The sequence below is a fragment of the Aspergillus chevalieri genome, chromosome 8 (genome assembly GCF_016861735.1).
Source record: "Aspergillus chevalieri M1 DNA, chromosome 8, nearly complete sequence".
NCBI classification, from domain to species: domain Eukaryota; kingdom Fungi; phylum Ascomycota; class Eurotiomycetes; order Eurotiales; family Aspergillaceae; genus Aspergillus; species Aspergillus chevalieri.
In genome coordinates this window covers 1,235,238-1,260,563 of record NC_057369.1, presented here as the reverse complement: position 1 = coordinate 1,260,563, position 25,326 = coordinate 1,235,238, and the positions used below count along the sequence as shown (strand labels likewise).

Below are 25,326 nucleotides of genomic sequence, written 5' to 3'. Positions count from 1 at the left end.
AAAGGACAGCATGTCTTGTCTTGTCTGCATTTGGATATCACCCAGCAATCAGCTAGTTAAAATAGAACTAGTAAAAAACATCGTCAAATAAAGCCATGAAAAAAGTAAGAAAAATCGCATGCGCAGGCGAGACACGACACAGCACTCCCATGCTAAATTAGACCAATAATATGAACGGGAAAATGAAAATGCTTTTTTTTTTCTTTTTTCTTTTTCAAAGTAATTTACTGCTGGTTCTCGGCAGCAGAGGCATTCTGCAGATACTGATAGGCACCGTAGGCAACCGCACCACCTAGCAAGAGGAACGCGTACAGACCGAGACCGAGGCCAGAGCCCGAGCTGGCGCCGGACGAGGACGAGGAGGAGCTGCTGTGGGTGTTGGGGGCTGGGTCGCCGGGCTGTCGCATTTATTTGTTAGGACTTTGGAATGCGTTGTATAGGGGGGGGTAAGGGGAGGGGTACCATTCTCTTCAATTTCCCGACGTACATGCCGTCGAGCAATTCGCGGGCTTCGTCGCTGTGGCCGACATCCTCGAAGGCTTCTGTTGAGTCTTGGCCGCCGACGTCGAGGAGGACTTCCTCGCCACCACTGCATTATCGTTAATATCCTTCCTTTCTCTTCCTTGTGTATTGTATTGTCTTGTTGAGCCGGGGAGCTTACGGGTGCTCGTCAACAAACGAAGAGCAGTCGTAGACCTTGTCGTGGACGACGAGGTAGAGGTCCTTCTTGGTGTTGTGCTCGGAGACTTCGGCGAAGGTGAGTTCTTTGTCGGCCATTGTGTCGTTGTGCGGTTTTGTGTGGTTGTGGTGGTGAGTACTGGTGATGACAGGTGGTGTTAGTCTGTTGGGAGATGTTTATTTGGCCAGATCGCATGGATCAGGGGTAGTATAACTCACGGGTAAAACTGCGAGCGGGGAGTTCAAGAAGTGAGATGAGATATGCAGAAACCAAATAGATCAAGATATCAAGACAGTATTATAGAGAAGATAACAAAAGTAGAACAGAGAGAGTAATAAAGAAGTGAAGAGAAAAGAGTGCCGATCCAGACCGTGAGATATTGCCGGCGGTCTATCCGCTGATTCTGCCCGGTGCCAATCAAACCGGGCCTATTAGAATCTCTCCCCAGGGCTCCAGAAAGACATCTCCATCTGGCATGTCTATCCGCGTGTGCCAATTGTGCACAATATTACCGTCTTCAGTCCCGCCCTCTTAACCTCGGCCATCCTTCCGGTTCCTGCTGTCGGGATTAGTCTATCAATCGAACCCCGCGCGGAATTCTATACTCTCTTGGTTATTCAGTTACCGATAACACATGCATATATTCATCACTCGTCAATGCTCATAATACATCCGAAATCAAGATATCCAAAAACGCCTCTACCAAGTCCCATCATGATCATCATGTACAAAAAGAACAAATGTAACGAATGTAACAGAAAGAGGGAGGAAATCTACTTCGCAGGAACCCGCTCGTAGAACACTATATACGCCTGCTCGTTCTGCAACCGCTCCTTATGCCGCAGTTCGCGCGGCTGAAAGTCCGTCACCCGATCATCGTCAAACTTCCGCCAGCAATGACGCTGCGCATCCCGCACGAGCGAGATGTAGTGTCCGCTACCCATCGACGGCCCGATGTGGCGTAGGACCCCGTATGCGTCGTATGTAAACGGGGGCACGGTCGCTCCCATTGGGGTCGGGGTCGGGGTCGGAGTGGGCTGGCCTGGTTCTGGGGAAGAAGAAGAGGATGGCGGAGGGGGCGAGGATATCACGAATGGGTCCATTCTCAGCCCATACAGCGGGAAGTCTATTGGTGTGTGGATCTTGCGTGCGCTTTGTGTCTTTGAGGCGGAGAAGCGTTTGAAATGGACCACGAGGATCTGGGGTGCCCGTGTGATGATTATCTTTTTCGTGGCGACTCGTTCGCATTTGCAGTATGGGCACTTCCAGACCTCGTCGCCGCTTAGCATTTCCTCCTGCGTGTAGCTGCGTAGACAGCTGTAGATGTCTCCCGTGCCTGACGTGGGGATTTCCACGCTGATGCTGTAGAATGCTTCATATGTTGTTGACGTGCGCTGGCACGTCGTGCACCGCAGTCGACTCGCGTGCTGCCCCGCAAATAAGGACGAGATGAACGATTCTTCCCGGTGGCAGTATCGATCCCACTCAATCCGCGACACCTTCGGAATCGGCATGCGCTCCCGCTGCATCTCCTCGGCAAACGTCAACGGTCGTAGCGGCGTGCGCTGCCAGTTGATGTTCAGATCCTCGTGCAGGCAATCCACCAGGAAATCAAAGAACTCCTTAGCATCCTGCTGGCGGTCGATCGCCCATTCTTGGTTCAACCGCCCGCAGAAGTTCCGGAATGATGTCGGCACGATCACCTGCACATCGCCCCTCCACAGCGATCGAACCAGATTGGCAAACAAACCCGGCATCACACCCTGCGACCCTTTCCAGTTCTTCTGCACATACATTCGGAACCGATTGTCGTTGAAGAACTTGCTCAGCGTCATCGTCGCGCTGAGGCACTGCAGTGTCGAGTTCATGTAGCACGTGACGCCAAAGTTCGTCAGCCCTGTTCGCGGCAGCTTGGGCCGGTGCAGACTTGACGGGTACAGTGCTGTTCTATTCGCCGAGTTTTGTCGTTCCAGCGGTGGCTGGATCTGTCGTCCTTCTGACACCCCACTGTATTTTGGCCGGGGTACGGCGGGTGGAGGCCGTGATGGTGCCGGTGGGACTTGAGGAGCCGCATAGCTGGGTAAGGGAGGCGGTGCCGGTGGTCGAGTATGAGGTGCTGTCATCGACTCCTGGATCGCATGGGGCTCCGGGAACCGGCGAAGGAAATCTTCGTACGTGTGCACGAATGGCGACGGCGGTGGTGGACTATTCGGTTTCTCTTCGACGCCATCTACTTCCTCGGGTTCTTCGGTCAGATGCTCTTCCTCCTCTTGTACGGTGTCGATTTCCTCGTTCTTGGACTTCTCCATCCACGCAGTAAGCTCCTCGGGATTAAGAGGTTTGTACTCGCGAAGCCGCCTCTTCCGCACTTCCAGACTGGAATTCGCGCTCACCACGGTCGGTACTCTTCCCAGAGGTCGCCCGGGATTTCGAACTGGTCGTTTCGCTTGAATCGATCCTATGACGACTGCCGTCGACGACGTGGCTAGCGACTGCTGCCCAAGGAGATCAATCCACGCATCCAGACCTCCCAGTAACAGTGCTGGAGGTCGCCCGTCCTTTAATGGTTTGTAGGCATTGAACTCGTAGAGAGTGTCGTGAAGTGCCCGCAAATGAGGCGCTGAAGTTCCAACTGGTGAGCCCGCCAGGTAACTAACCGAGTCTGTTGACTGATCATAGTAGACAACCATGTCGAACTCGTTCCGCCTTTCGAACAAAGGCTGCTCATGCTCCGGTGACACCACAAGGCGCTCCTCCAGCTCTTCAGCTGACACGTTGGGTTTCAACGCGACAGGCTCGATACAGATTACCGATTTGGCGTAGATATGTCCATGGTCGTACTGGTCCCGCGGACGGACGTCTATCAGTAAGATGTTGTATTCTCGTAAGTAATCAAGTAGCTCTTGTGCCTCGATTGCTGGCCGATGTGGCAGGTCGGCCGTGCTGCTCTTCGCCGGATGTATACCGTTGGGGGTCTGAGACCGATATGGATCGTATAAGCTGTTCCGGCTAGGACTAGCACTAGGAGAATTAACCAGATGTGAGTATCTTGAGTTATTGGCACGCGAGATTTCTGTCGAAGTGCGCGGAGGGTTTGAGGGTGGTTGCGATGGCACGGTCCATATCGGACTATACGCTGGATCCGGCGCGCGTGGTAGCGATGTGTCTAAAGGAATCTTGGGTGGTAGTTTGGGTACACTATTAGATGACCCCATACTTCTAGGGCCAAGAGGACGGCGCGGGGGACCACTAGTAGAGGGGTATGGAGCGGTCATTTGGGACAGGTTCAATGATGGTCGTGGGGGATAATCGTCAACATATCCTGAGGCCGCCGGCATAGCAAGCGCTCCATTCTGTCCGACAGCCATAGCGTTCTGATTATTTGTCGCGGATGGTGTCGCTTTTAACCTGGCAAACCTCTGGGCCAGCATATCCTCCGCAGGCGCAGAAAACCGGTTGTTGTTCAATTTGGCCTGCGTAGCTGACCGTTGATATTCTGACGGGCTCGGCATCCGGATTGAGCTGTTGTTTGATTCTTCCTGGCGGCCTCTCGAGCTACCGCTAGGAACCGGGGAGTTTGTCGCAGATTCTCTCAAGGGCTTCACGTTGCTCGTGAGATTATCCTGGATGATCTGTTTCTTGATTTCGTCCATTGTTCCTTGTTTTGTCCGCACTGCCTGTATTCTCCAATCAGCCAAGGCTAAAGAAACGTTTGCGTTTCTCAATAAAGAGCATACCATCATCAAATCCGCAAACTGCTTGTACCATCCAGGCGTCTGATTGACCATTACTTTGTAGTCGGGGTGATGAGGGATAATGTTGACGGTGATCTCGGAGGCGCGAAGGTAATGTACGTATGCTTCATCCGGCTTGTCTTTATCGGCAAGGCTCCTCGCGTTTTCAATTGCTTCGTATGCTCGTTTCATCAAAATACTTAACTATAAGCCCAGTTAGCACTCCCCAGTCATTCCCCGCACCAAGTGCATCATAGCCCAAACAAAGGAGAACCTACCGGAGTATTTTCATTCACATCCAGCGACGCCGCCTGGTCCTGAAGATCCTTGATATTCGGAAACCGAGGCGGCCCACCCCCAGTCGGCGAGGAGTCGTTGCTGCCATTCCCATAGAACCGACCCGATTGCCCTCCGCTCGAGTACATGCCACTCACAAGCGATTGAGGGCGATTGTTGCTCGCCCACGGCGCGAAATTTGGCGGCGAAGGTAAAGTCGCTGCATCGGAGGACATGTTCCCAGTATTATGAAACCATTCAACACATCGTTCGACTCTTCTTTGGGCTTAAACGAGAGTGTCGAGCAGGCGGCGATATTTCAAGGTCGGGTCGGAGGACGGCACAGCGATTGACGGAGGGGGAGTACGTAGGAGGTTGCAAATAGCAAGCACACAAAGGTGCGAAGAAATGTCAAGAAGTATTCGTAATATTCCCAAGCAACGTAATGCAGTACTTCACAGGCAAAAGCAAAAAATGCAACAGAACCGAATGAAGACGAGTTGCTGTTCACCTTCGGGGCGTGGCTGTGGTCCGGGGTAAGTCATGTGACTATATACTCACCGCCCAACGCACCGCCACATTTGGGCGGTCAACGTGGTGGCTTATGTAATGCGTCCGTCTCGCTGATCTGCCTGGAGCTGTGCATCAACTCATCGCAGTCGCCCTCGTGTTTGGCCCCAGAACATCGACTGTCTTTCAGTTTTTTTACTCTTTGATATCTGTGTTTTCTGCTCTGCTTTTGGTTCCAGATTTAACTGGTTTCTGCAAGTATCCTCTCGCTTTGATTCCCCTTCTGACTGGTCCCTGCCCAACGTCATAGCGATCATCCCCTCCTCCGTTATCAGAACGTCTCTCGATTCAATTGCACTACATCCGAGTTCTCGTCACCGTCACCCGTCAACCGTCAGCATGGCGAGTTGGTTCTCGTCGACTTCGCCGCTCGATGAGCGGATCGAGCGGGCTACATCGTCTTCTCTGTATGTTTGTCTACATGTGTTAATCGGGTTCCGCAATTGGATCTGTTTTCAGGACGGGTCCTAACATAACCTCTCTCTTCCAGGGAAGATATTGCCCTCAATCTAGAAATTTCAGATCTCATCCGGTCGAAAGGTGTTCAGCCAAGGGAGGCGATGAGAGCGCTGAAACGACGATTAGAAAGTCGGAATCCGAACGTGCAACTAGCGACTTTGAAGGTTGGCTCTTTTTCCATCGGTAACGGCTATGCTTGGCATACTAATTGGGAATTATCTCGTTTTAGTTGACAGACACTTGCGTAAAGAATGGAGGCACACATTTTCTCGCTGAAATCGCATCGCGCGAGTTTATGGATAACCTTGTATCGCTTCTCAAGGCGGAAGGCGCCCCGCTCAACAGCGACGTGAGAGAAAAGATGCTAGCGCTTATCCAGGATTGGGCGATGGCGGCACAAGGGCGTATGGACTTGGCATATGTCGGGCATACCCACCGGAAGCTGGAGGACGAGGGGTTCCCATTCCCTCCTAAGTCTCAAATCAGTGGCAGCATGCTGGAAAGCAGTGCAGTAGGTGCTTTTCTTTCATATTCCGGGTTCTATTAGGAGACCCCCGCTCACTGACATCGGATTTGTTTGATAGCCTCCAGAGTGGATCGATTCCGACGTCTGTATGCGCTGTCGGACACCGTTCAGTTTCATGAATCGCAAACACCACTGCCGGAATTGCGGTAACGTATTCGACGCTCAGTGCTCGAGCAAGTCCCTCCCTCTACCCCATTTGGGCATACTACAGCCGGTGCGCGTTGATGATGGGTGTTATGCGAGGTTGACGTCGAAACCGTTCCTGCCACCTAACCTCTCGGACCGATCCTCGTTCAAGAACAACTCTATCACCAAGTCTAACGCGATGGAACCTCGAACAGCCAGGGCGGAAAGTGGCTTTGATGATGATTTGCGTCGGGCGTTGGAGATGAGTTTGGAGGAGGCTCAAAACAAGGGCTCCGCAGGCTATGTCCCACAGGCCAAACTTGCCGGGACCCAGCCTCCAGCTGCCCAGACAAATGTCGAGGAGGAAGAGGATGCGGATCTGAAGGCTGCTATTGAGGCTTCTCTGCGGGATATGGAAGAGCACAAAAAACAACACGCTGCGGCTTTGAAGAATCGCACTACGGAGCCTCCTGCGCAAGACACACCGAGTGCGGCCCCTCTGCCTAAGAATCCCTACGAGCTCAGCCCAGTGGAGGCAGAGAATATCCATCTTTTTGCTACTCTGGTCGACCGATTGCAACATCAACCACCTGGAACCATCCTCAGAGAACCCCAGATCCAAGAGTTATATGACAGCATTGGGTCTCTTCGACCGAAGCTTGCAAGGAGCTATGGTGAGACAATGAGCAAGCATGGTAAGTTTCTTTCCGATTTCGCTGCAGTACACTAGATGGTTGATACATGCTTAGATACTCTCCTTGATCTTCATGGCAAATTATCGACAGTGGTTCGTTATTACGACCGTATGTTGGAGGAGCGCCTGTCAAACGCATACTCGCAACACTCAATAGGGTATGGGGCTGTTCCTCCAAGGCAATACCCTGGCGTGTACCCTTCGATGCCTCCCCCTCCTTCTGGTGCCGATGGGAAGGTTGGGTTGGAGAACTTCTATTATGGACAACCTACCACCGAAGCGCCACCGCCGTCTGCTACACCGTATACGCAACAGCCTCAGTTCGAGAGGGGCATCCCTGATGGCACTGGTCATACCAGGAGCCCTAGTGTCTACCCGCAGCCCCCTCAGTCTGTTGCCTGGAATGGAACTGCATATCCTCCTGTTGCTTCCCCGCCACCCTCCAATCCGGTGCAGTCACCATACTTGGGCCAAGCAGCTCCAGCGCAGTATTATACAGCACCGACATTGCCAGGACAGGAATACACTTCCCGACCACCAGGGGAGCCGGAAACGCAGTATCAACCATCGCCTATGGTGCAACATCAGGAATCTCAATACCCCCAATATCCCCCAGCACCATCCGGGTATCCGCAGGCACCAGTGCCTAGCGCACCGGAGCAGCCACCATCTACGGACCAGCAGTCTTCTGGGTACCCGTACCGGGAGTACACAGAGGCTCCTCCGATGCCAGTAAGTGGGCAATCGGCTCCTCTACAGCAGCAGCAGCCACAAAAAGCGCAGCAATCCTACTATTACCCACCGCCGCCGCGACATGAGCCACAGCAGCAGGCACCTGTGCCGTCTGCCTACCCACTCCAATCACAGGCTGGCACGTATTCTACTGGGGCGGACGTTTCGCCGGTTTCTGCACCAAGCACGCACTATGCACCACCTGCAGCGTCTCGACCACCTGTGGAGGAAAGCTTGATCGAGCTGTAGTGTTTATTTGTCCTTTTTGTTCTTTGTTTGAGCCACGGCGTTATTCCTCAAGTGCCTTATATAGTATGATACCAGAATAAGAGACTTGGTTGTTACAGGTAGTGAGTGTACACAAGCGGTGATTGGCATGGATAAAGCACCCCGGATATTCAGTAGTAACTTGTAAGGAAAAGATCACCAAATTCACTTACACGCATAATTAATAACCCGCCGGTTGCGGTCGAGCCAAGAGAGAGAAAGTGAAGGTGAAAGAGCTTCCTCAGGCCTCTTTCTGGTCCAGGCTTTCTTTTCTTCCTCCACTGTCCTCATCCCCATCAATTTCTCTTCTTTTCATTTCTTTTTTCATTTCTCTCTTTGTTTCTCTCTTCATTTTTCTCTTCATCTTCATTTTCATTCTCACTACAAATATACAAGTCCAAGCACTACTACTGTTTCACTGTATCATATCGTCTTACCTCGTCTTCACGTGGCGCCGTTTCTCTCGGTCTTATTTCCCTCCAATTAACCTGCGTCGCGCACCAACACTGGGCCATAGTCCATAATCAAGATCATCGCATTGTTCGTTTGTCGCTGTGGTCTGGTTATTCTTGTCGCTTACGTGCTCTGTACAGCTTCCCCAGAAAAAGGTCACTCGCTACTGCTACAGCACTCCTGATACGGCCACTACCGCTCTGCTGGATCTCCCCCCCCGGTTGCTTCTCCTCTAGACCTCGGTCTCCATATTTCGCGCCGGTGATCCCTGGCCCACTCGCCGTTCGTTGAGTCGTCGCGCATTCCTCGGAGTTTTTTGCCTTGCCCAGAGAGAGACGAGACAGATTCACCCACGCACCTAGTTCGCAGCCCGGCCGACCACTCGAGAGACGGCGTGATTTTCTTTGACTATTCGCCGTCATGCCGAATTCAAACACCACTTCCTCCCCCGTCAAGCGCCCGGGCTTGGGGCGTCGTGCAGTTTCCTCTCACGCTGTCGTCACGCGCTCGACCTCCTCAACTACCGGAGATTCATCCGACCCTCCTCACCCGCAGAAATCCCACGTCGTTCACCGACATCATCACCCTCGCCCGCACCTCGTCGGCCACCGTTACAGCCACCACCATCGCAACCCCTCCTACGGAAAGAACGTCAACAAATTACAGCGACTCACCTCCGGAGCTGAAGCCGGCCGTCACCATCAGCGCAAAAAGTCTGCGCCCGCCACACCCGCTGCGAGTCCCCCGCGCGGTGGTCCCCACGTGCGCTGGGAGGGTGAGTTCGAAGATCCGAATCCGAAAGCGTCGATGAAGAAAAATAACTCAAGTCCCGCATTGCGACGATATACGTCTACAGGTACCGTTCCCACCAAGAAAACTTTAGTTACCGACCGTCCTCGCTCGAGTTCTGGGAAGAAGAAAACAGTGGGCTTCGAGATTGGAGATTCGGACAACGACGACGGTGAATGGGAGGATACTACGCAGTCGCCCGAAAGCACTAGGCGCAGTTCCGTTGCACAGTCCAAGGACAGCGTGGAGAACGCTGCAGCTCTGGTGGATCCTTTGATCTTTGTCAAGCGCCCTTATCCTCAAATACCGCGAGCGACCAGTCTCCCGGAACCAACCAGCCAAAGTTTTGCTCAGGAAGGTCAGTCGACAGATGAGGAGGAGGGACAACAACCACAGCACGAGGAGCAGGAGAACCAGGGACTTCACGAACAGCAAGAGTTGCAACCAGATAACAAACAGCATCAAGAACCCGGCCAAGTACCGGAGCCCAGCGCGATCGCATCTCGTCTTATCAGTCCAGCACTTTCAGCCAAAGCTCCCCCCGCCATGTCCTCCATATCCGCCATGGCCAAACCGGCGGCCATTGACACTGCCATTTCCCGCACTGCTTCGCTGCAAAACCTGAAGGCTGGTCAGGACGGCTCCCGACGCACCTTGCCTTCACCAAATCCCGCCTTAGCAACGACCCCCGGGAACAACACACAAGCGACTTCATCATCGATCGAGGGAGGCGTTTCCAGGTTTATCGTGAACAACAATGGGGCTTCCAGGGCAGATTCCGATCCCAATACCCCGTCCTCGTTTCTGCCACACTATCATCCGCAGACTCCGCCATCGCCTGGCACCACAATTCCGCGAAAGCCTCGTGCATCCCCGCCTTCGAGACCCCCTGGGACAGAGCCACCATCTCGAACGCAACAAAAGCTCTGGCTACAACGAACGGCTGCGCTGAATACATCCCCTCCTGATGGTCACGATACGGTATCCCCATCAGCGATAGATGGGACCTTCATGGCATCAGCGCACGGCCGACCAGGAACCGCAGCGTATGATGCGGGAAGAGCACTTGTCAACGGCTCAGCCAGATCAGGCGGTCCAGGACATGATAACGAAGCCAAACAAACCCGCAAGGCGTTCGAGAAGACTGCTCTAGAACTCGCAGTCGTCCGACGATTCCAGTCGCCAACCGCAGATAGTTTCAGTCGCTTAAGATCCGTCATCCAAGAAACCAGGGGCCCCGAACTAGCCAACACAGCACTCGGCCAACCGGTCAAATCAGCTCCCGCATTACCACTTCTCAACGACGGGCACTCTAGTCGGGGATCCGGTCAGGACTCGAGTCCGGAACCGAGGCAGCTCGTTGGCAGGAGGACGCGGCCATCTGTCTCAGAGGCGGATGATTCGTCTGTCAACGACTCCGGTGATCGGCAGAAATCTCAACACCCATCTCAACGGATCCTATCTACTTCTGACGATACGGCAACCGGAAATCCTTCGACTGACGACGACGCAGAAACCAACGAATACAATGACACTGAGATGATGATCCGTCGCATGTGGGACAGTCGCATCGTGGCTTCTTCTGCGTAGTCTCGCTATTTTGTCTTTTCTTCATCACTTTTTTTCAGCAATTGCAAAGCAAGCAACTCCACGGCGTTTTGGTTTCGCATTAGCATCATCATGATCAGATCAATTGACTTGGAGGGACTCATTCAGCATACGGTTATTTACGGCAGAACACATCGATTGCTTCAACAGGAGACACTTTCGTCTATTTCTTTTTATCATCATTTTTCTCGTCTTTTTTGTTGCTTTTTGCTCGGTTGGCTTTTTCATTCTTCGTTGCATGAACATGATTACTGTTACTTAATGTGTGTATCTAGTTTTATGGCAGTACAGGGATTGGCTTGGCTTGTTTCTTTTCATACATGCAGGTCTGCAGGTCGTACACGGTGGACTCTGTATAGGACAGAGTTGTGTGTGGTGCTCTGCTGTAAATATGTGATTTAACTTAATGAGGATGGATACTGACGGACGCCATATACAGTGGAGCACCTTGGTTTTAGTATAGAGGTTGCTGGAACCAAGCCCAGAACCGTGGGCAGTTAGTCAGGCTAGATAATTGGTGCAAAGTATTCTTTTTCTGTAAATGATTCTTGGGGGCTTCAAGTTTTCCGTACCAAGGAGTATCATGTAGTTGCTGGATTCTTGATCTCTGGGTCACATAACTAAGAAATGTGATAAGTCTCATGTGGCGTCGACGACATTGGACCTCAGGCTCAAAATCCCACATAAACTATGAACTTCCCTGCTCTCTAGGCTCGAATGTATTTCGTTAATATCTCTTCTTCAACAGCATGTCAGCTTCCATCTATTCTGAGGCTGTTGATCTCAATGAATTAATCCCTGAATTTGGAGGTATTGAACGCGAAGGTACTACAACTATTTTCTCGGTCACTTTAGAAGTTGCCAATACTGACTCGATTCCGCAGAGAAAGAAATGCAAAACATTGGTCCCGTGGATATTCAGGCATGCTGATATTGTATAAGAGAATTATATAGACAACTGGTCAGAAGGGGATTGTGAATTCAGCAGGTTTTCTGATGACCTTTCTACCTATCGCATCGAGCTGAACGCCAAAAAACGGGTAAAGGATGCGAGTTCGGTGATGCAGTACTCAAAGGCTCTCTGAAAACAGTAGATAAGGTCGATTTGAAAGTTGGAAAGTGTCTAAGAGAGAGTACTACAAGCATTTTATCAGCTCTCAGGGTATGATGTTAATGATGTTGTTGAAGACTGTTTATTCTGTGCATAAGACCCCTGATTCAGTGAGTCATCAACCCTTCACACAGACTTTGGTATTAAAAAGTGTGAAAGCTTCACTCTGTAAGGATTTAAGCTGAAATATAGACTTGGTGTTAACTGATTTATCATTAAACTGAAGGGTGCAGTCATTGTAGGCTCAAAACAAGAATGCATGCTCATTATCTCCTACACCGGAGTTTGTTGTTCAATACTTCTGAATTTCCATAACATTTTTTTGACATTCCTTTGCGGTATGAAGAGCAAACCTGGAGTAAATTCCTAGGGGAAACGGTCAGCGTGATGCTAGGCCAGTTTGCAAAAAATCTCAGTATACTGCAGAGTCCCAGCATAGCTGTCTGTGAACAGGAAGTTCTTGTGATTGGTTTTCATGGCCTTTATATACATATTGCCCATGGGACCTTCACAACCAATTTGATCTCCAGGATCCATTTGAATGAATGCTCAGAAAATGAAAGCTTCAAAGTGAATTTTACACAAGGCTACAAATTGTTTTGAAGGGGAGTTTGCTTGAGGCTATGCATGCTTTGACACGATTATTTCGATACCTCCTAAGTGAATGCACAGGTCAATACTGTATGGGTATACTCCCAAAAGGAAGCTGATACTGCAGATAAAGATGCTTGATTGTCATTTCTATCTCAATTGGCATTTAGCAAACCCGCATTGTACACTATATTACCGAGTAACAAGTTGATAAAAATATATATGCAGTCAATAGTACAAGAAAAAGACAACTTGAGAAGCCATAGATCACCAGACACCCGCGTCCTGTCTAAACTTACTAAACGGCAATGAGTAAAGAAGCAGTACAAAGAGATAGTCAAATGAAGATCAAGAGAGTATAATCACCAGCAGAGAACCATCACACTTGGATGGCCGGTGTAAAAAAAAGAAAACCACCGCTGAGCATTATTTGGTCAGGGCCTGAGGGCATCCAGAGCGGATTGACAATGTTAATCTTGGCCCTGCCGCTGGCCGTATAGCTGGCCAATGCCCAAACCATCGCAAGAGCTTCGATCCTTTTATCTGGGTCCTTTAGGCCCAGCTGCACAGATCTCTGAACCCAGAGACGGCTTCCGCTGTCCTTCCTCGCGTACTTGTCAGTTTTGATATAGTTTATATACTTCGGGCCGAAGTAAGCTGCAGTGGTATAAAAAAGGGTACCGGCCTCTCTAGGAGCCCAATATATGTATATCTGTTAGAATAGGATATGGAAATGTTTGTAGGTAGGTATGAGTATGACTCTGGTGGTGGCAGCTGTTCAAGTTCGGCACATCGGCCTCAGTCAACTATTGGACGAAATCATATGGCATGCTGGACGGTAAGGTTGGCCACAATAGTATACGACTTTACTCTGAAGTAATCATATGATATGTTCCGTACACAGAGCTCTAGTTGCTCACCAAATAATCAATAGTTCCCTAGGTCCACAGACGAATTAGTCTACAGTTTCTAAAGACCAGTACTAGATCATTGATTGCACTGGATAACTGCTTATATCAGAGCGTCTACATTTTGTTATGTCCCTTCATCACAAGGGTACCACTCTCGTTGCTGGTTACATAGAAAGAAAACCTCCATTGCGGACTGAACTCATCTCCGCGCTCCCCATGATCAATCTCACAAGCCACTCGGGAACACTTTGTACAAATGCAGATCCATTTGATAGGATTCTTTTATTCGAATGTATTGCTAGGGCATGACTTTATGTTGATCCATATACAAAAACTCCAGCGGCGTATGTATGGAGTGATCAGTACGAGACACTAGCAGTACGAACCGCGGTTTATCGTTCATCCAGGAAGCCATAACCCCTTCTATAACCATATATAGTTGGTCGAACATCCAGTGATTAAGAGAATATACAGTACATGGTATATCAAGTCACAGAAACTCGTGATATATACATAATAGAGTCGTAATCATACCCTAGCCCGTTCTCTACCACCACCTCTCCCACGGGCTCCTCTGCCACCGCCGCCACCGCGATTCCCGCCGTGGCCGCGTGGTTGGCTTGCAGGAGTATGACTGTTCTGCTGCTGCTGCTGGGGCTGCTGTCGTTTACCTCGGTTGTTGTTTTCAGAACGATGTCGGTTGAGCTGTTGCGTCAAGGCGGAAGCATCCGATGCAGGTCGAGGGCCACTACCACCACCACTACCATCTTTACCCCTTCCAGCGCCACCACCTCGTCTCTTGTTGTTATTGTTGCTATTGCTATTGCGAGATGACCCCTTCCCACGACCACCCCGCGTGTCTTTTCCTTCTTGAACCGCAGACGAAGACTCTGGTTGCTCTGGATCGGGCAACCCTTGCACACGTCTACTCTCCTTATCCCACCATTCCTGGAACTCCTGCTCGGCCTGGATCTCCTGGAGGTTGTGCTTTGCAGTTGCAGCCTCGTGTATCTCGTCTTTTTCTGTCTGCTGTTGCATTAGGATGGCAGCTAGTGAGAGGGAGTTGGCCGAGGGCGTATGGAAGCTGGTTTGGTAGGGTTCTGGGCGAGGAATATGGCGGACGGATTGGATGGCTGGCGGTTGTGGCTGTGTGTTGTTGCTTGGTAATGGAGCGAAGGGGATAGGTGTTGTAGATGGTCCAGAAGCTGCGGAGGATTTTAATGGCGATGGTGTAGGCACATTGGCCGAAACGCTGCGGCTTTGTGTCTGTACAGGTGCTGAGAGTTTCGAGGGAGGTGCTGTACCCGCAACAGTTTGACGGAGGGTCATGGCAGGCCGTTGAGGGGTCTTCATAGGTTGAGGCCCTTGTCCGTTCATCCCCAGTGGAGGATCGGGTTTATTGGCAGGAGCCGATGGCAATTTCCAAGGATTCTGTGCTGCCTCCTTGGCTTTCTGCTCCGCGGCAAGTCTTTCCTGCATCTGCTGCTGCTGAAGCTTTTTCCGTTCCTTTTGAGATAGTTTTGGCGCGGCGTTGCTGCTTTCTCGTCGAGCTTCCTTGGACATGCCTAAACTCAAGTTGGATACCCGGGTGCCTGACGTCTCGGCCATGATGTCTTTCAGGTCTTTCTTGCCAGTTGCCATTGGAGATCCCCAAGGAGCCGGGGTGCCCATGTTTGGAGTAAGAGACACCCCGTTCTTCTCCTTCTGCAATGCTCCGGCTCGGGTTTCTGATGGCGACTCCGCAAGAAGTGTGTCTTGAGGCGACGCCATCTGACCGTCCAAGAAGCTCCGGTCACCGAATGATTCCTCTTCGATAAGACTAGACCCAAGCAAAGGAGACTCCGTCACGTCAACTTGCTTAGGTCCCCGAATCGGTGTCTTTCCTTTCATTGAATTACCAGGCGACAACACAGCTTCTTCATCCATCTCAAATATCAAGTCATTGGTAGACTGCTTGGACTTCAAGACAGGGCTTCTCGCTACGTTCGCGAATTCCCTCAACGGCCCTGCCTTCGCTTTCGACGCAGATGGCGGCCCTGGCTTGTCATGGCCCATTTGTCGGGTCTCAACCCGGCCGATGCGCGTCTGAAGCTTCATCGAATCGATCATCCTTTGCTTGTCACGCTCGACTAGAGCGACAAGCTCCGGGTATTTCTCGAAGATATAATCGTCAGAGTTACGACCCCGAGATATGGGGAAGCAGGCCATTTGATTGTCATGGCAAACCGAATCAAGTTCGCTAAGCAGTTCTTCATCAAGGCCTTGCAGAAGTCTGTAGAATTTCGTCAGATACTATCCAATACAATACGTAATCATAGCACTTACCCATTTGATAGCAGGTCCTCTAAGTTCAAGCAGATGTACTCCAGCGCAGCATCCTTGAGCTCCTTGACGTAGCAAGGTGCAATTATGTTGAGAAGATAGCAGACATTACGGTTGTGCACTTTGATTTCATGTCAGCGGACCACTTCTATAAACACAACCCAGAATTGTACTCACCGAACCTGCCTAGCATCTTCTGACACACCTGAGCCAATCTATCGATCATCAACTCATTTGCCGTGAACGCAACGTCGAACACCAAGTCGATGAAATCCTCAAGACTCTCCGACCGAACCTCGTCAAAGAGCTGCTCCTCCGTGTCTGCATATATGTGACGGAGAACGAAGTCAAACACTGATCGATCAATGTGCTTGAGGTCGACATGGACCGCATCGTTGGGGTCAGTACAACGCAACGACAACCACTTGCCACCGGAGCGGCCATGGAACAGCGCTTCGAAAAACGGACACCGCTGACAAACGACCTGGCTATGCACTTTTCGAGTCCCGCCGCTCAATTCAACGACCACATCTGCGTTCTCGAAGAATGAGGGGTCATTGATTGCCCGAGCCATATCCGTCTTCAAAGCTTTGGTGGGTTCGATCATCAGCCTAGCTGCTCGCTCCAAAGTTGGTAGCTCCAAGTGCATGCCAATCCGCATGACTTCTGTACGGACTTGACGATATTTCGTGGTATGTTCGGGCGAAATTCTGGTTAGCTGCCAAACATCCAGCGTGTTGTCTGTGTACAGGAAGAATGCAAGATTTAGGACGGCCAAGAAATCAACGTCGTGGAACCGTATTTGACTTCTTCCGTCGTGTCCGTATTCGAGGTCAAGGACATCAGGTATTGAGAAGTAATAATTCTGCCGGAATTGGTGGAAAGCTCTCCGTAGAATTGGGCTGCGTCCGGTTAATATAATCTCATGGACAGAAATCCGCGCCTCGGACTGTGAGCTCGAGAGCCAGACTGTTCCATTAGGTGCATCGAGCTGCCCAGATAGAAAACGGGACTCGATATCTGGGATTGACAGGACTGTCCGTTTGATGGACATAACGGGGCCAAATCCAGATTCCAAAGAATCGTTCTCGGTGGTTTGTGCAGCATCGACTGTCGTCATTAAAGAATCAAACGGCGACAGTGGCAGAAGATCGTTCCACAAAGTACTCTGGTCAATCTTGATCTGCTCCCGAGTCACATTGCAATCTCGTTGGGCGACTGCGTACGCTCCAAAGGCGTTACTGCGCACACCGACAACTCGCGAAAGCCCGGGAATACGAACAAATTTGTAATCCTTCAATGCCCCTTTAGACTTGTGACGCTTTTCCTTTCGCCATGCAGAACCGGAATTTGTGCAGATAATGATTGAACCATCCTGCCCGACATCAACATCCCTAACAGCCATGTGGGATCTCTTCACGGACCACTCCCGAGTCGGAGAGGAAAGTGAATTTTTGATCTTAGATGGGTTTGTCGTCGATGTTAAAGCTGGAGGGTTCTCCGATTTGTTGACTTGGACAGTGAATACATCACCAGAACTAGACAGGGCACAGATGGCGCTTCCACCAGACGTGATCTTCGCGATGTGATTGACCGAAGTATCGTATCGGGTGGCCATGAAACTGTCTCTGATAAATCTCGAGCTGATATCTAGAGGGAAGGTAATCTTCGAATAGCCATACTGCGAAAACACCCAGACTTCATGGTTCTGGAGAAGCACGGCTGTAGCATGATCAATGGCAGTGACCATTTGAATTCCGGCACTGAAAAGTGATGCCCCCACACGCCTGGGTGTTGTCTGAGCCTCCAGCGAGCGTGCATCTGAATCGACGAGACCAAGCTGGCCCTCATTCTTGCCAAATGTGTACAGTCCAGAGCTACTGAAGACGACCGAATGAATCGCTGATGCTGCAGCACCATAAATAATTTCTTTTTTAAAGGGATTGAATATCTGCCGCGGTGTCGTTTGGATCGGAACATCGTCACGGTTTTGTGCCCTGGGGAGATTGTAGCCCAGTTGGCCAAACTTGTTGCTTCCCCAACTAAAGATCTCGCCCTGCTCTGTGATTGCGAGCGAATGATCCTGGCCCAGAGCAATGGAAATGACTTTCTTCTTTACAAGACCACCTGTTTCGATACAAGCGAAGCTAAACCTGGTAGACTCGTCTCCAGTTCCCAAACGGCCGCCTGGACCAAACCCACACATGAAAAGGTTGGATTCGGGGTCATCTGTGAGGATCGCCGTGTGAAGCTTCGACATGACCATGTTTTGGAATTTCACCGGTTTGTTCTTGATCAAAACCGGTAGATCTGTTGACGAATCAGACATATCATGTCCATCATCTGATCGCTCCTCCCGGAATTCCCGAAAGAACCGCTGTAAAAGATGTTCCGGTCGTTCGAGGGCGACCCGTTCTGGGAACTGGCGGTCATCCTGGTCTCCAAGACCAAGATTGAGGTTTTTGTTGCTACCAAGCGTGAAAATTTCGTCAGCACCCAGATTCACGCGAGGTTGCAAGGCACTTCTTCCTGCATAGATGTCATCGCCATCTTCCTGGTCATCATGTGATGGCGCATTGGACGCAGCGTCGCTACCCTGAAGGTCTGTCGCAATTGTAGAATCCAATGCTGTTGCTGGAGATACAAATTGTTTGATGTCGCGAGACATTATGGTGGCGCCGTAGACATCAAAGGGACTATATCCCTCTCGATCTTTCATCTTGATCAAACCTCCATTTGGGTGGCCGGTACTGCCCACTTTACTGAAGTCAGTAGCCTCGCGCAAATCTCGCACTAACAATGCTTGGGCAATTGTAGCATTCCCTGCATACAGCGCTCGATGTAGAGCAGTCCACCCACTCTCCCCATCCTGTGCGTATATATCCACCAACGGTATCTCCAGCAAAGCGCTCGCAAAATCGACTGCTGTGGGTTTAGGCGATGAGGCGATTAGGTGAAGGAGCGTTCTGCCTTGCAGGTCTCGTGTGTTCAAATCCGCTCGTGATAAGGTCGTACCGGGACGTGGGCCACCACCTCGATCAGCACCCGGTGTGCCTGGCGAAGTGCCACTCAACCTCTTGTTTTTTCCAGAAGGACCAGGAGACGAAGCAATCATCGCACCGGGACTTCCGAACTTGAAGGACGATGTTCCTCCATTACCTCCACCTCCCGGAGCCCGTTGGTCGCCGGAGGTATAACCGGCGTTGGCCAGAACCCGCCGGAAGCTCTCGACATCATCTCGCAAGAAGAATTCCCAGAGTTTGCTGCTCATGTGCCTCGAGTTGTCGCGATGCAGAACCTCTTATCAGCCCGGGACCAGAACGTCGTCTTTCAACGGCGCACTGGATAGTAGGTTGGCGGGCGATAAGAATGTTCCAGCCGAAAGAGGGACAAGTAACCCGTACGAGGTGAGGAAATGAATTTGTATGCGATAGTCGATCTCTTCAGCAATTCAAAAAGAATGTAGGATAGACGCTGCGGGTCCTGAATGTCTAAGACAACGCGAGAAAAGGAATTGTGTGCGAGCTGCCTAGACGAGTTTGTGCGGAGGGTGGCGCTGGCAAGATATGGTTATCGGGACGGATGTCGAACAAAAGTGAGGGAGACACGACCGCGAATTCGAAGACGAGGAAGAGTTCCAAACAGATGATGTGATTTATGGATATAAGCGAATGGGATATGAATTCTATGAGGGGCAACGAGGGAGTTGATATTCGGGAGATCAAGGAAGGAGGGGAGTCACTCGAGATGATCGCGATGGTCAGCGCACTGGCCAATCGGAGGCCGCGCTCCCGTCCATGCCCCCGGACGAGAAGACATTGTAGGCCAAAAGGAGACGCCGATTAGTCTTCGTTCATGCTGTAGAATGATTCACTGTATTCCAAACTCCCAGGATTCCAAACCTCGAGGCTGGAATAGTGCGTGGGATGTGCTGACGCTGACAGTGGCCCCGGATGACCTCGGTATACATAGTAGTGGTGGACAAACGGACAGCTATTGATAGACTAGGAGAACAAGTAGAACCGTAGATCAATCGGTCATCTATTATGGAGTTCACTGAAGAGATAGTTCTGTATAACCGGCTGTCTTTGCAGAGAACACGGCTGTGTACTCTAATGCTGATCCGACTATACCTGGTCATGGTCCGAAGCCTCCTATCCAAGGATCCAGCATAGTTATGACAGTGTTCCATCGTCAATGACTTGGCAGTGAAAACTAAACATCTGCTGTCCCTTTCTCAGAGATAGACAACAGCGCTGACCAAAAACCCGGCAGCGTCTCGCAGCACCTGACCGTCTCATCAAAATAGGTCTTGGTTTCACGAGGGCAAAGACCCTCTTAAGAGAGGCCTAACCATAATGGCAACCGATGACTATGATCATACTTCGCATTACTCCGTAGAGTAATCGGAGATTAACTATGTTCGTTCCAGATATAGATAGGGAAATAATATGCATTCCTTTTCTCGCAGGATCTCCCAGTCCGGTTAGTAAACCAGCTTACCGTAACACATCGATGCATCCTCCAGCATATCGTACCGGTACTCCATCGTCCAGCTACGTCAAAAGGAAAAAAAGAACAAGAACAAGGGATCATTCTATAGTTCTATAGAATATAGAAGATATCTCAGATTGCGCCCACATATACGGATTTCCCGGATTGGGGAACCAGGTGCATCCCTACTGCGATTGGGTCTCTCGGCCATTCGGAAGAGGTTGTTCAGCTGCAACTCTGTCGACACCCGTCATCCCCGGACAAGCCACAAGTGCATATCCCTTAGGAGTCATGCAGCACTGACGCTCGGGGAACATATTTTGAGACGCGTTTTGCTGGCAAGCGATTGTTGGCGAGGCGGCCAGTCGCGATGGACGATCGGATCCATGCACGCAGCTAGACAGGCACAGACCATTCGACTTTATTTGTTGGAACACTGGATGCCTCATGAGCAAACAAATAGCTTCAATTAGCCAATGGAGCCGGAATATCAAAAACAAAAAACAAGTGCATATGTACAAGTACATTGATAGAGAAGGAAAATGGAGTGACGAGATATGGATATGATGCCTTCGTTACATACCAGCTGTATTTCCCAGTAACAATACCACGATGTACCAATAATTACGGTTTATTACCTCTCCGCCTTTGATTGTCCACGCCTGTGACAGCTGGCAGAAAGGGGTTGGCTTAACTGGAATCCTAACTAGAAATAGGGGGCAGCAGCCCGATTCTCACCGCTGCTGATCGGGTCAGTTTGACTCTGCGTGTATTTCTCTGTGACGGTATGATACGATACAAATGCATGCATTCTTACCGCCTTCAACGTCCGGGATCAACAGCAGCAGATAGTAATACTACATATACCAGTAGATATCAAGAAAGAATAAAAGAAGAGAATAAATAATAAATATACATAGAAACGAGTGAAGAATCTGAAAATACACTTAGTCTGCAGATATTTCTCAGTAATGTCTGGTATTCCGTGGTCAGGCTGACTGGAATCGAGTCACGGGTTATGCGTCACTGACCCTCAACAAGTCACTTGCGCCTAAGTTATCTATCAACCTCGACTATCGCTTCTTCCTTTTCTTCCTCACTTATCCTCTCCTCCTCTTCTCCTCCTTTTTTGTATTCTCCTTTTTCCTTCTCCTCTAGTGATCATGAATCCTTGATATATCCCCCTTCCCTCTCTCTTTAAACCCCGTCCTTTCCCTTTCTACCGACGGCTGGCCTGGATCTACCAGTCGTCAATGCGGAGAAGCTCCTAAGGTTGTTTAGACCGCATGCTCCGAAATCTCCCACGATTCTCTACTTACTCTACTTTTGACTGCTAGGAAACGATGCAGCATTGTCTGCTATCGTGATCCCGTCTGTGTCTGTTGCTTAGCGCCGCAGACTTGTCTTCGTGATTCTTCTTGATTTCCTCGTCATCGGCTCTCTAGTATGGCCCTCCGCAGCGGATTCGTCACCTTCCCAATCCGCTCTTGATCGAACTGAAGGGATTATCTTATCTTTTGAGTAAAGGGCATTCCATTGCCTCGATTGCACCGTCCCGTGTTATCTACCTATCAAACCCCGAACCTGGTGTCTTGTCATGCACCAACATCCTCGATCGTCGGCGCCTACTGCGCCACCCAGGCCGAATTCCTCCCGTTCGATAGATCCTCCCGGTTCACCAACGTCGGATACAAGGACAAATAGTAGCAGAGGACTGGGCACCGAAAGCGGATCTGACTCGTCCGAGTGGACGCAGAAAGCTGCTCCGCCTACGAAAGAGGTCATGGCCAAACTGAACCAGATTATCTCAGTACGTCACTGTCTTACTTGACAAGGGGAGAAAGTATGATGGATCGCTGATTTCTTTTTTTTTTCGCGTGGCCCTACAGAATTATCATACCAAAGCCGCTCTGATCATCCTCCATTCCCGCGTAGAATTACCACCCTCATTCAGCAAGGGCTCTGACACTCCCAAGGTGAACCGATGGGTACGTTCCTCTCCCCTCTCCCCTCTCCCAATTCTGAATCGGACCTCATGAGGCTGACTCTTATTCTACGCCATTCAGTTCAACGTGGAGCTCGACGATACCGACGCTCTTAAAGATCAATTACGAACATGGAGGTTTTGCGATGCCACCGAAAATAGACCACCGCCTCTGATAATTGAAACCTATCTAGATACTAGAAACCTCACAAATAATCAGAGCTTAGTGATCCTTGATGAGAATGGCAAGAGGTGGGATGTATTGGAATCTTTGGCTATTTCTCGGGAGGCCCATCCCTCTAAGGCTCCTCAGACTGGGTCCGACGATATCATCCTCGAACGGTGGAAAGTGGAATTGGGCGACACTTCCAGCAGACTGCCGGCTGATCTTGGCTCGATCCTACCCACGGTGTATAAAAAAAGCATCGTTCTCTTCCGTTCCCTCTTTGCCCACTCCAAGTTCCTACCAGCTTGGAAATTAACCAAACGCAACAGGAAGCAACGCACCAACCCAGCTTTGCAAATCAAGTATCGGATCCTGGATTGGCACGATCATACTAGGAAAAACTCGGCCCTGGATCATTTGACTGTGCCTTTGTACGAGACCAGTGGCAAGGTGGTGGATACACACACGTTTGGCACCACGGAGTCCCCCGCTGGTCCTTTTTCTGTTGAAATCACCTATCGGACAAGCTGTGATTTTCGAGTGGATGATTCAGAAGCCCTATTGAGCTCACGATTTATGGGAGCTGATGACGAGATCTTCCGTCCATCGATCCCATCAGAAGCCATGGGGAAAGCTGAAGTCGGTTCAGTGCCCATTCAAAAGCAGCTCGTTGGAGATCCCGATCCAAGTCGCGCCTACGGGAGTTTATCGACCTTCCATCACGTCGGCCCAACGACCGGTGCGAGTCCGATATCCGCACTTCGAATGGCAAGAGATACGGGTGCCCTTTCTCCTTCCCCAGCAGGTTCCCCTTCCCATCCAAGGCCTTTGTCGACTGCCAAGATTAGTTCTGCAGGACGCACTGCTGTTCCCGCCCTTACAGGCGAGGGTGGACATGCTAGACGTTCGTCAATGTCTTTTCAACCATTTAAAGCTCCGCCTCTGTCCGCGTCGCCGTCGCTGGTGGACCCTTCACTTGGCGCATCACCCCGTTCTAGTGCATCTCGGCTGTCCTTTGAACCCAAGAACGTGCCGCCTACTTCGGTTCCCATGACCACCCGCAAGCCCATGCCAGCGAACCCCGAGAACACAATAGCGTCTTCCAACTCAGCGTCTCCCAGACCCGCCTCAAGCTCGAGATACAGCAGCGCTTTCTCCCACCGCCGTTCGCGACCGTCATTCGGGGGTTCCAACAAGGCGGAGGACGAAGGTTCCAGCGGGAAAGCCAGTGCAGCATCATCAGCTCAGCCGGGCTCCGGGTTACTTGCAGAACCTACAGGAACAAGTGCGGATTCCATACATGCAGACGACGAGAACATTTCAGAATTTCTCAAGATGCTTGATTTGCGGAAGGATTTGATGAATCCTACCAGTTCCGCCGTCCATGATGCTCCTTCTCGCAGGACCACGGCCACAACGGCCGCCTTGAACCGATTCCAACGTATGCGAGATTCCAATGCGGCCTTATCGGACTCGATGTCGTCCTCCTTGCACCTTCATCGCTCATCCAGTTCGTCAAGCAAACAATTGTCGGGAGTCCCACCAATGGTAGCGGGGACATCTGTTTCCACAGCCTCGTCGCCTGGAAAACCTGTGTCGCCCCATACTCCGCATACTCCTGCAATTCCATCTCGCCTAAGTTCGAACAGTATTGTTGCTTATAATGAACCAGAGGGTGATCACCAGAGATTTGCCTCCGATGGGCACGGATCCTCCCTTGATGACAACAATGCGGGTGGAGACATAACGCAGACCAACGCAATCGACATCCCCCGGTCTCCCTTCCTCCCCGCATACACTGGCAGCACCGATGTGGGCTCCGGTCCCACTGCTCGAACATCTGTTCCAGAAGAAGACGATGACATGCCCTTCCCAATGCGCAGTGTGAGTGCCGGGGATAGGCCTACGCACAGCCTTAGTGCAATGCAACAGAATCGTTCGTTCGGGAAGATCAGTGCTGTTGATGATCAGCCCCGGAGAGCAACGCATCCTTCATCCCTGAATGACGACTCTGCTGTAGGCAATGCTACTGGTCCATACCGTGACAATGCGTCGCACAGGACTGCATTAAACTTGGGCCCTACAGCGACATCATCTTCGTCCAACAACCATATGTACCTACCTCGCTCTACACATCCCCGCGGTCGAGGGTCCTCTGGGGGAGCCCGCTCTCTTAGTTCTGGCTCTGGAAGTCTCGCTCGGGGCGGGATTCCTCATAGTTTCCCTGAGCGTGATCACGGCGATGGTAATGGGAGTGGTAGTAATAGCGGCTCCGCGTTGGAAACTCGTCGAGGTTCTGGCCAGCGACCCGGCTCCAGCCGCACCAACACGCAACAAACACCAGTCGATGAGGAAGAACCTTTGCTTTTCGCCATGAGCGATTTTGGCACATCCCGAAGAAGCTTGGAAGAAGGCAGACAGGGAAATCATGGCTCCGATCCAAGTGGAAGCACTGGATCGAGACGCGGAAGTGGCAGACGAGGAATAGGGCCTCCGGGCTTCCACGTCTGGTCTTAATTGCTCTTTTGGTATCATACTTGGCAGCGTTGGACCTGCAAATCCTCTCAGGGCATGTTTTGGCTTGCCCATCATCTCGGCTGATGGAGTAGGTTTTCTTCTTGTCTTCTTTCTTTTTCATCTTTCTTTCTCTTTTCTTTTATGATACTCCCCCCTCCTCGCAACTATTGAGATATCTCCGTCTTTTCGCGTCAGCTTCTCTACCATAATCGATAGTATGGGTTTTAGCATCAATTCAAGCTTGCCTATACACAGCAATTCCTCCTACGATTCATCCGAGATACGTCCACAGCTTCAGTTTATGTGATTTCGCGTTT

At 50.8% G+C, this 25,326-nt stretch overlaps 6 protein-coding genes across 6 annotated transcripts; 3 read left to right on the top strand and 3 right to left on the bottom strand.

Moving 5' to 3' along the window:
• Positions 1-224: 224 nt before the first annotated feature.
• ACHE_80427S (cytochrome b5-like heme/steroid binding domain-containing protein) lies at positions 225-777 on the bottom strand (the record flags this gene model as incomplete). Its single annotated transcript, XM_043283796.1, has 3 exons — positions 225-398; positions 463-589; positions 662-777. 3 exons carry the CDS (start codon positions 775-777, stop codon positions 225-227), a joined length of 417 nt encoding a protein of 138 aa, XP_043141040.1.
• A 675-nt stretch (positions 778-1,452) lies between these two features.
• DOA4 (putative ubiquitin C-terminal hydrolase) lies at positions 1,453-4,925 on the bottom strand (the record flags this gene model as incomplete). Its single annotated transcript, XM_043283795.1, has 3 exons — positions 1,453-4,356; positions 4,417-4,617; positions 4,692-4,925. 3 exons carry the CDS (start codon positions 4,923-4,925, stop codon positions 1,453-1,455), a joined length of 3,339 nt encoding a protein of 1,112 aa, XP_043141039.1.
• A 673-nt stretch (positions 4,926-5,598) lies between these two features.
• Positions 5,599-8,045, top strand: vps27 (ESCRT-0 subunit protein VPS27; the record flags this gene model as incomplete). Its single annotated transcript, XM_043283794.1, has 5 exons — positions 5,599-5,666; positions 5,750-5,882; positions 5,948-6,229; positions 6,303-7,065; positions 7,120-8,045. 5 exons carry the CDS (start codon positions 5,599-5,601, stop codon positions 8,043-8,045), a joined length of 2,172 nt encoding a protein of 723 aa, XP_043141038.1.
• Positions 8,046-8,936: 891 nt separating this feature from the next.
• Positions 8,937-10,895, top strand: ACHE_80424A (uncharacterized protein; the record flags this gene model as incomplete). The annotated part of the gene is made up of 1 exon (XM_043283793.1): positions 8,937-10,895. The coding sequence occupies one exon, from the start codon at positions 8,937-8,939 to the stop codon at positions 10,893-10,895; it is 1,959 nt and encodes a 652-aa protein (XP_043141037.1).
• Positions 10,896-14,054: 3,159 nt separating this feature from the next.
• Positions 14,055-19,119, bottom strand: ACHE_80423S (BTB domain and ankyrin repeat protein; the record flags this gene model as incomplete). The annotated part of the gene is made up of 3 exons (XM_043283792.1): positions 14,055-15,798; positions 15,852-15,969; positions 16,026-19,119. 3 exons carry the CDS (start codon positions 19,117-19,119, stop codon positions 14,055-14,057), a joined length of 4,956 nt encoding a protein of 1,651 aa, XP_043141036.1.
• A 2,820-nt stretch (positions 19,120-21,939) lies between these two features.
• On the top strand, positions 21,940-25,009 carry ATG13 (putative autophagy protein Atg13; the record flags this gene model as incomplete). Its single annotated transcript, XM_043283791.1, has 3 exons — positions 21,940-22,152; positions 22,232-22,330; positions 22,409-25,009. The coding sequence occupies 3 exons, from the start codon at positions 21,940-21,942 to the stop codon at positions 25,007-25,009; spliced, it is 2,913 nt and encodes a 970-aa protein (XP_043141035.1).
• Positions 25,010-25,326: the final 317 nt, after the last annotated feature.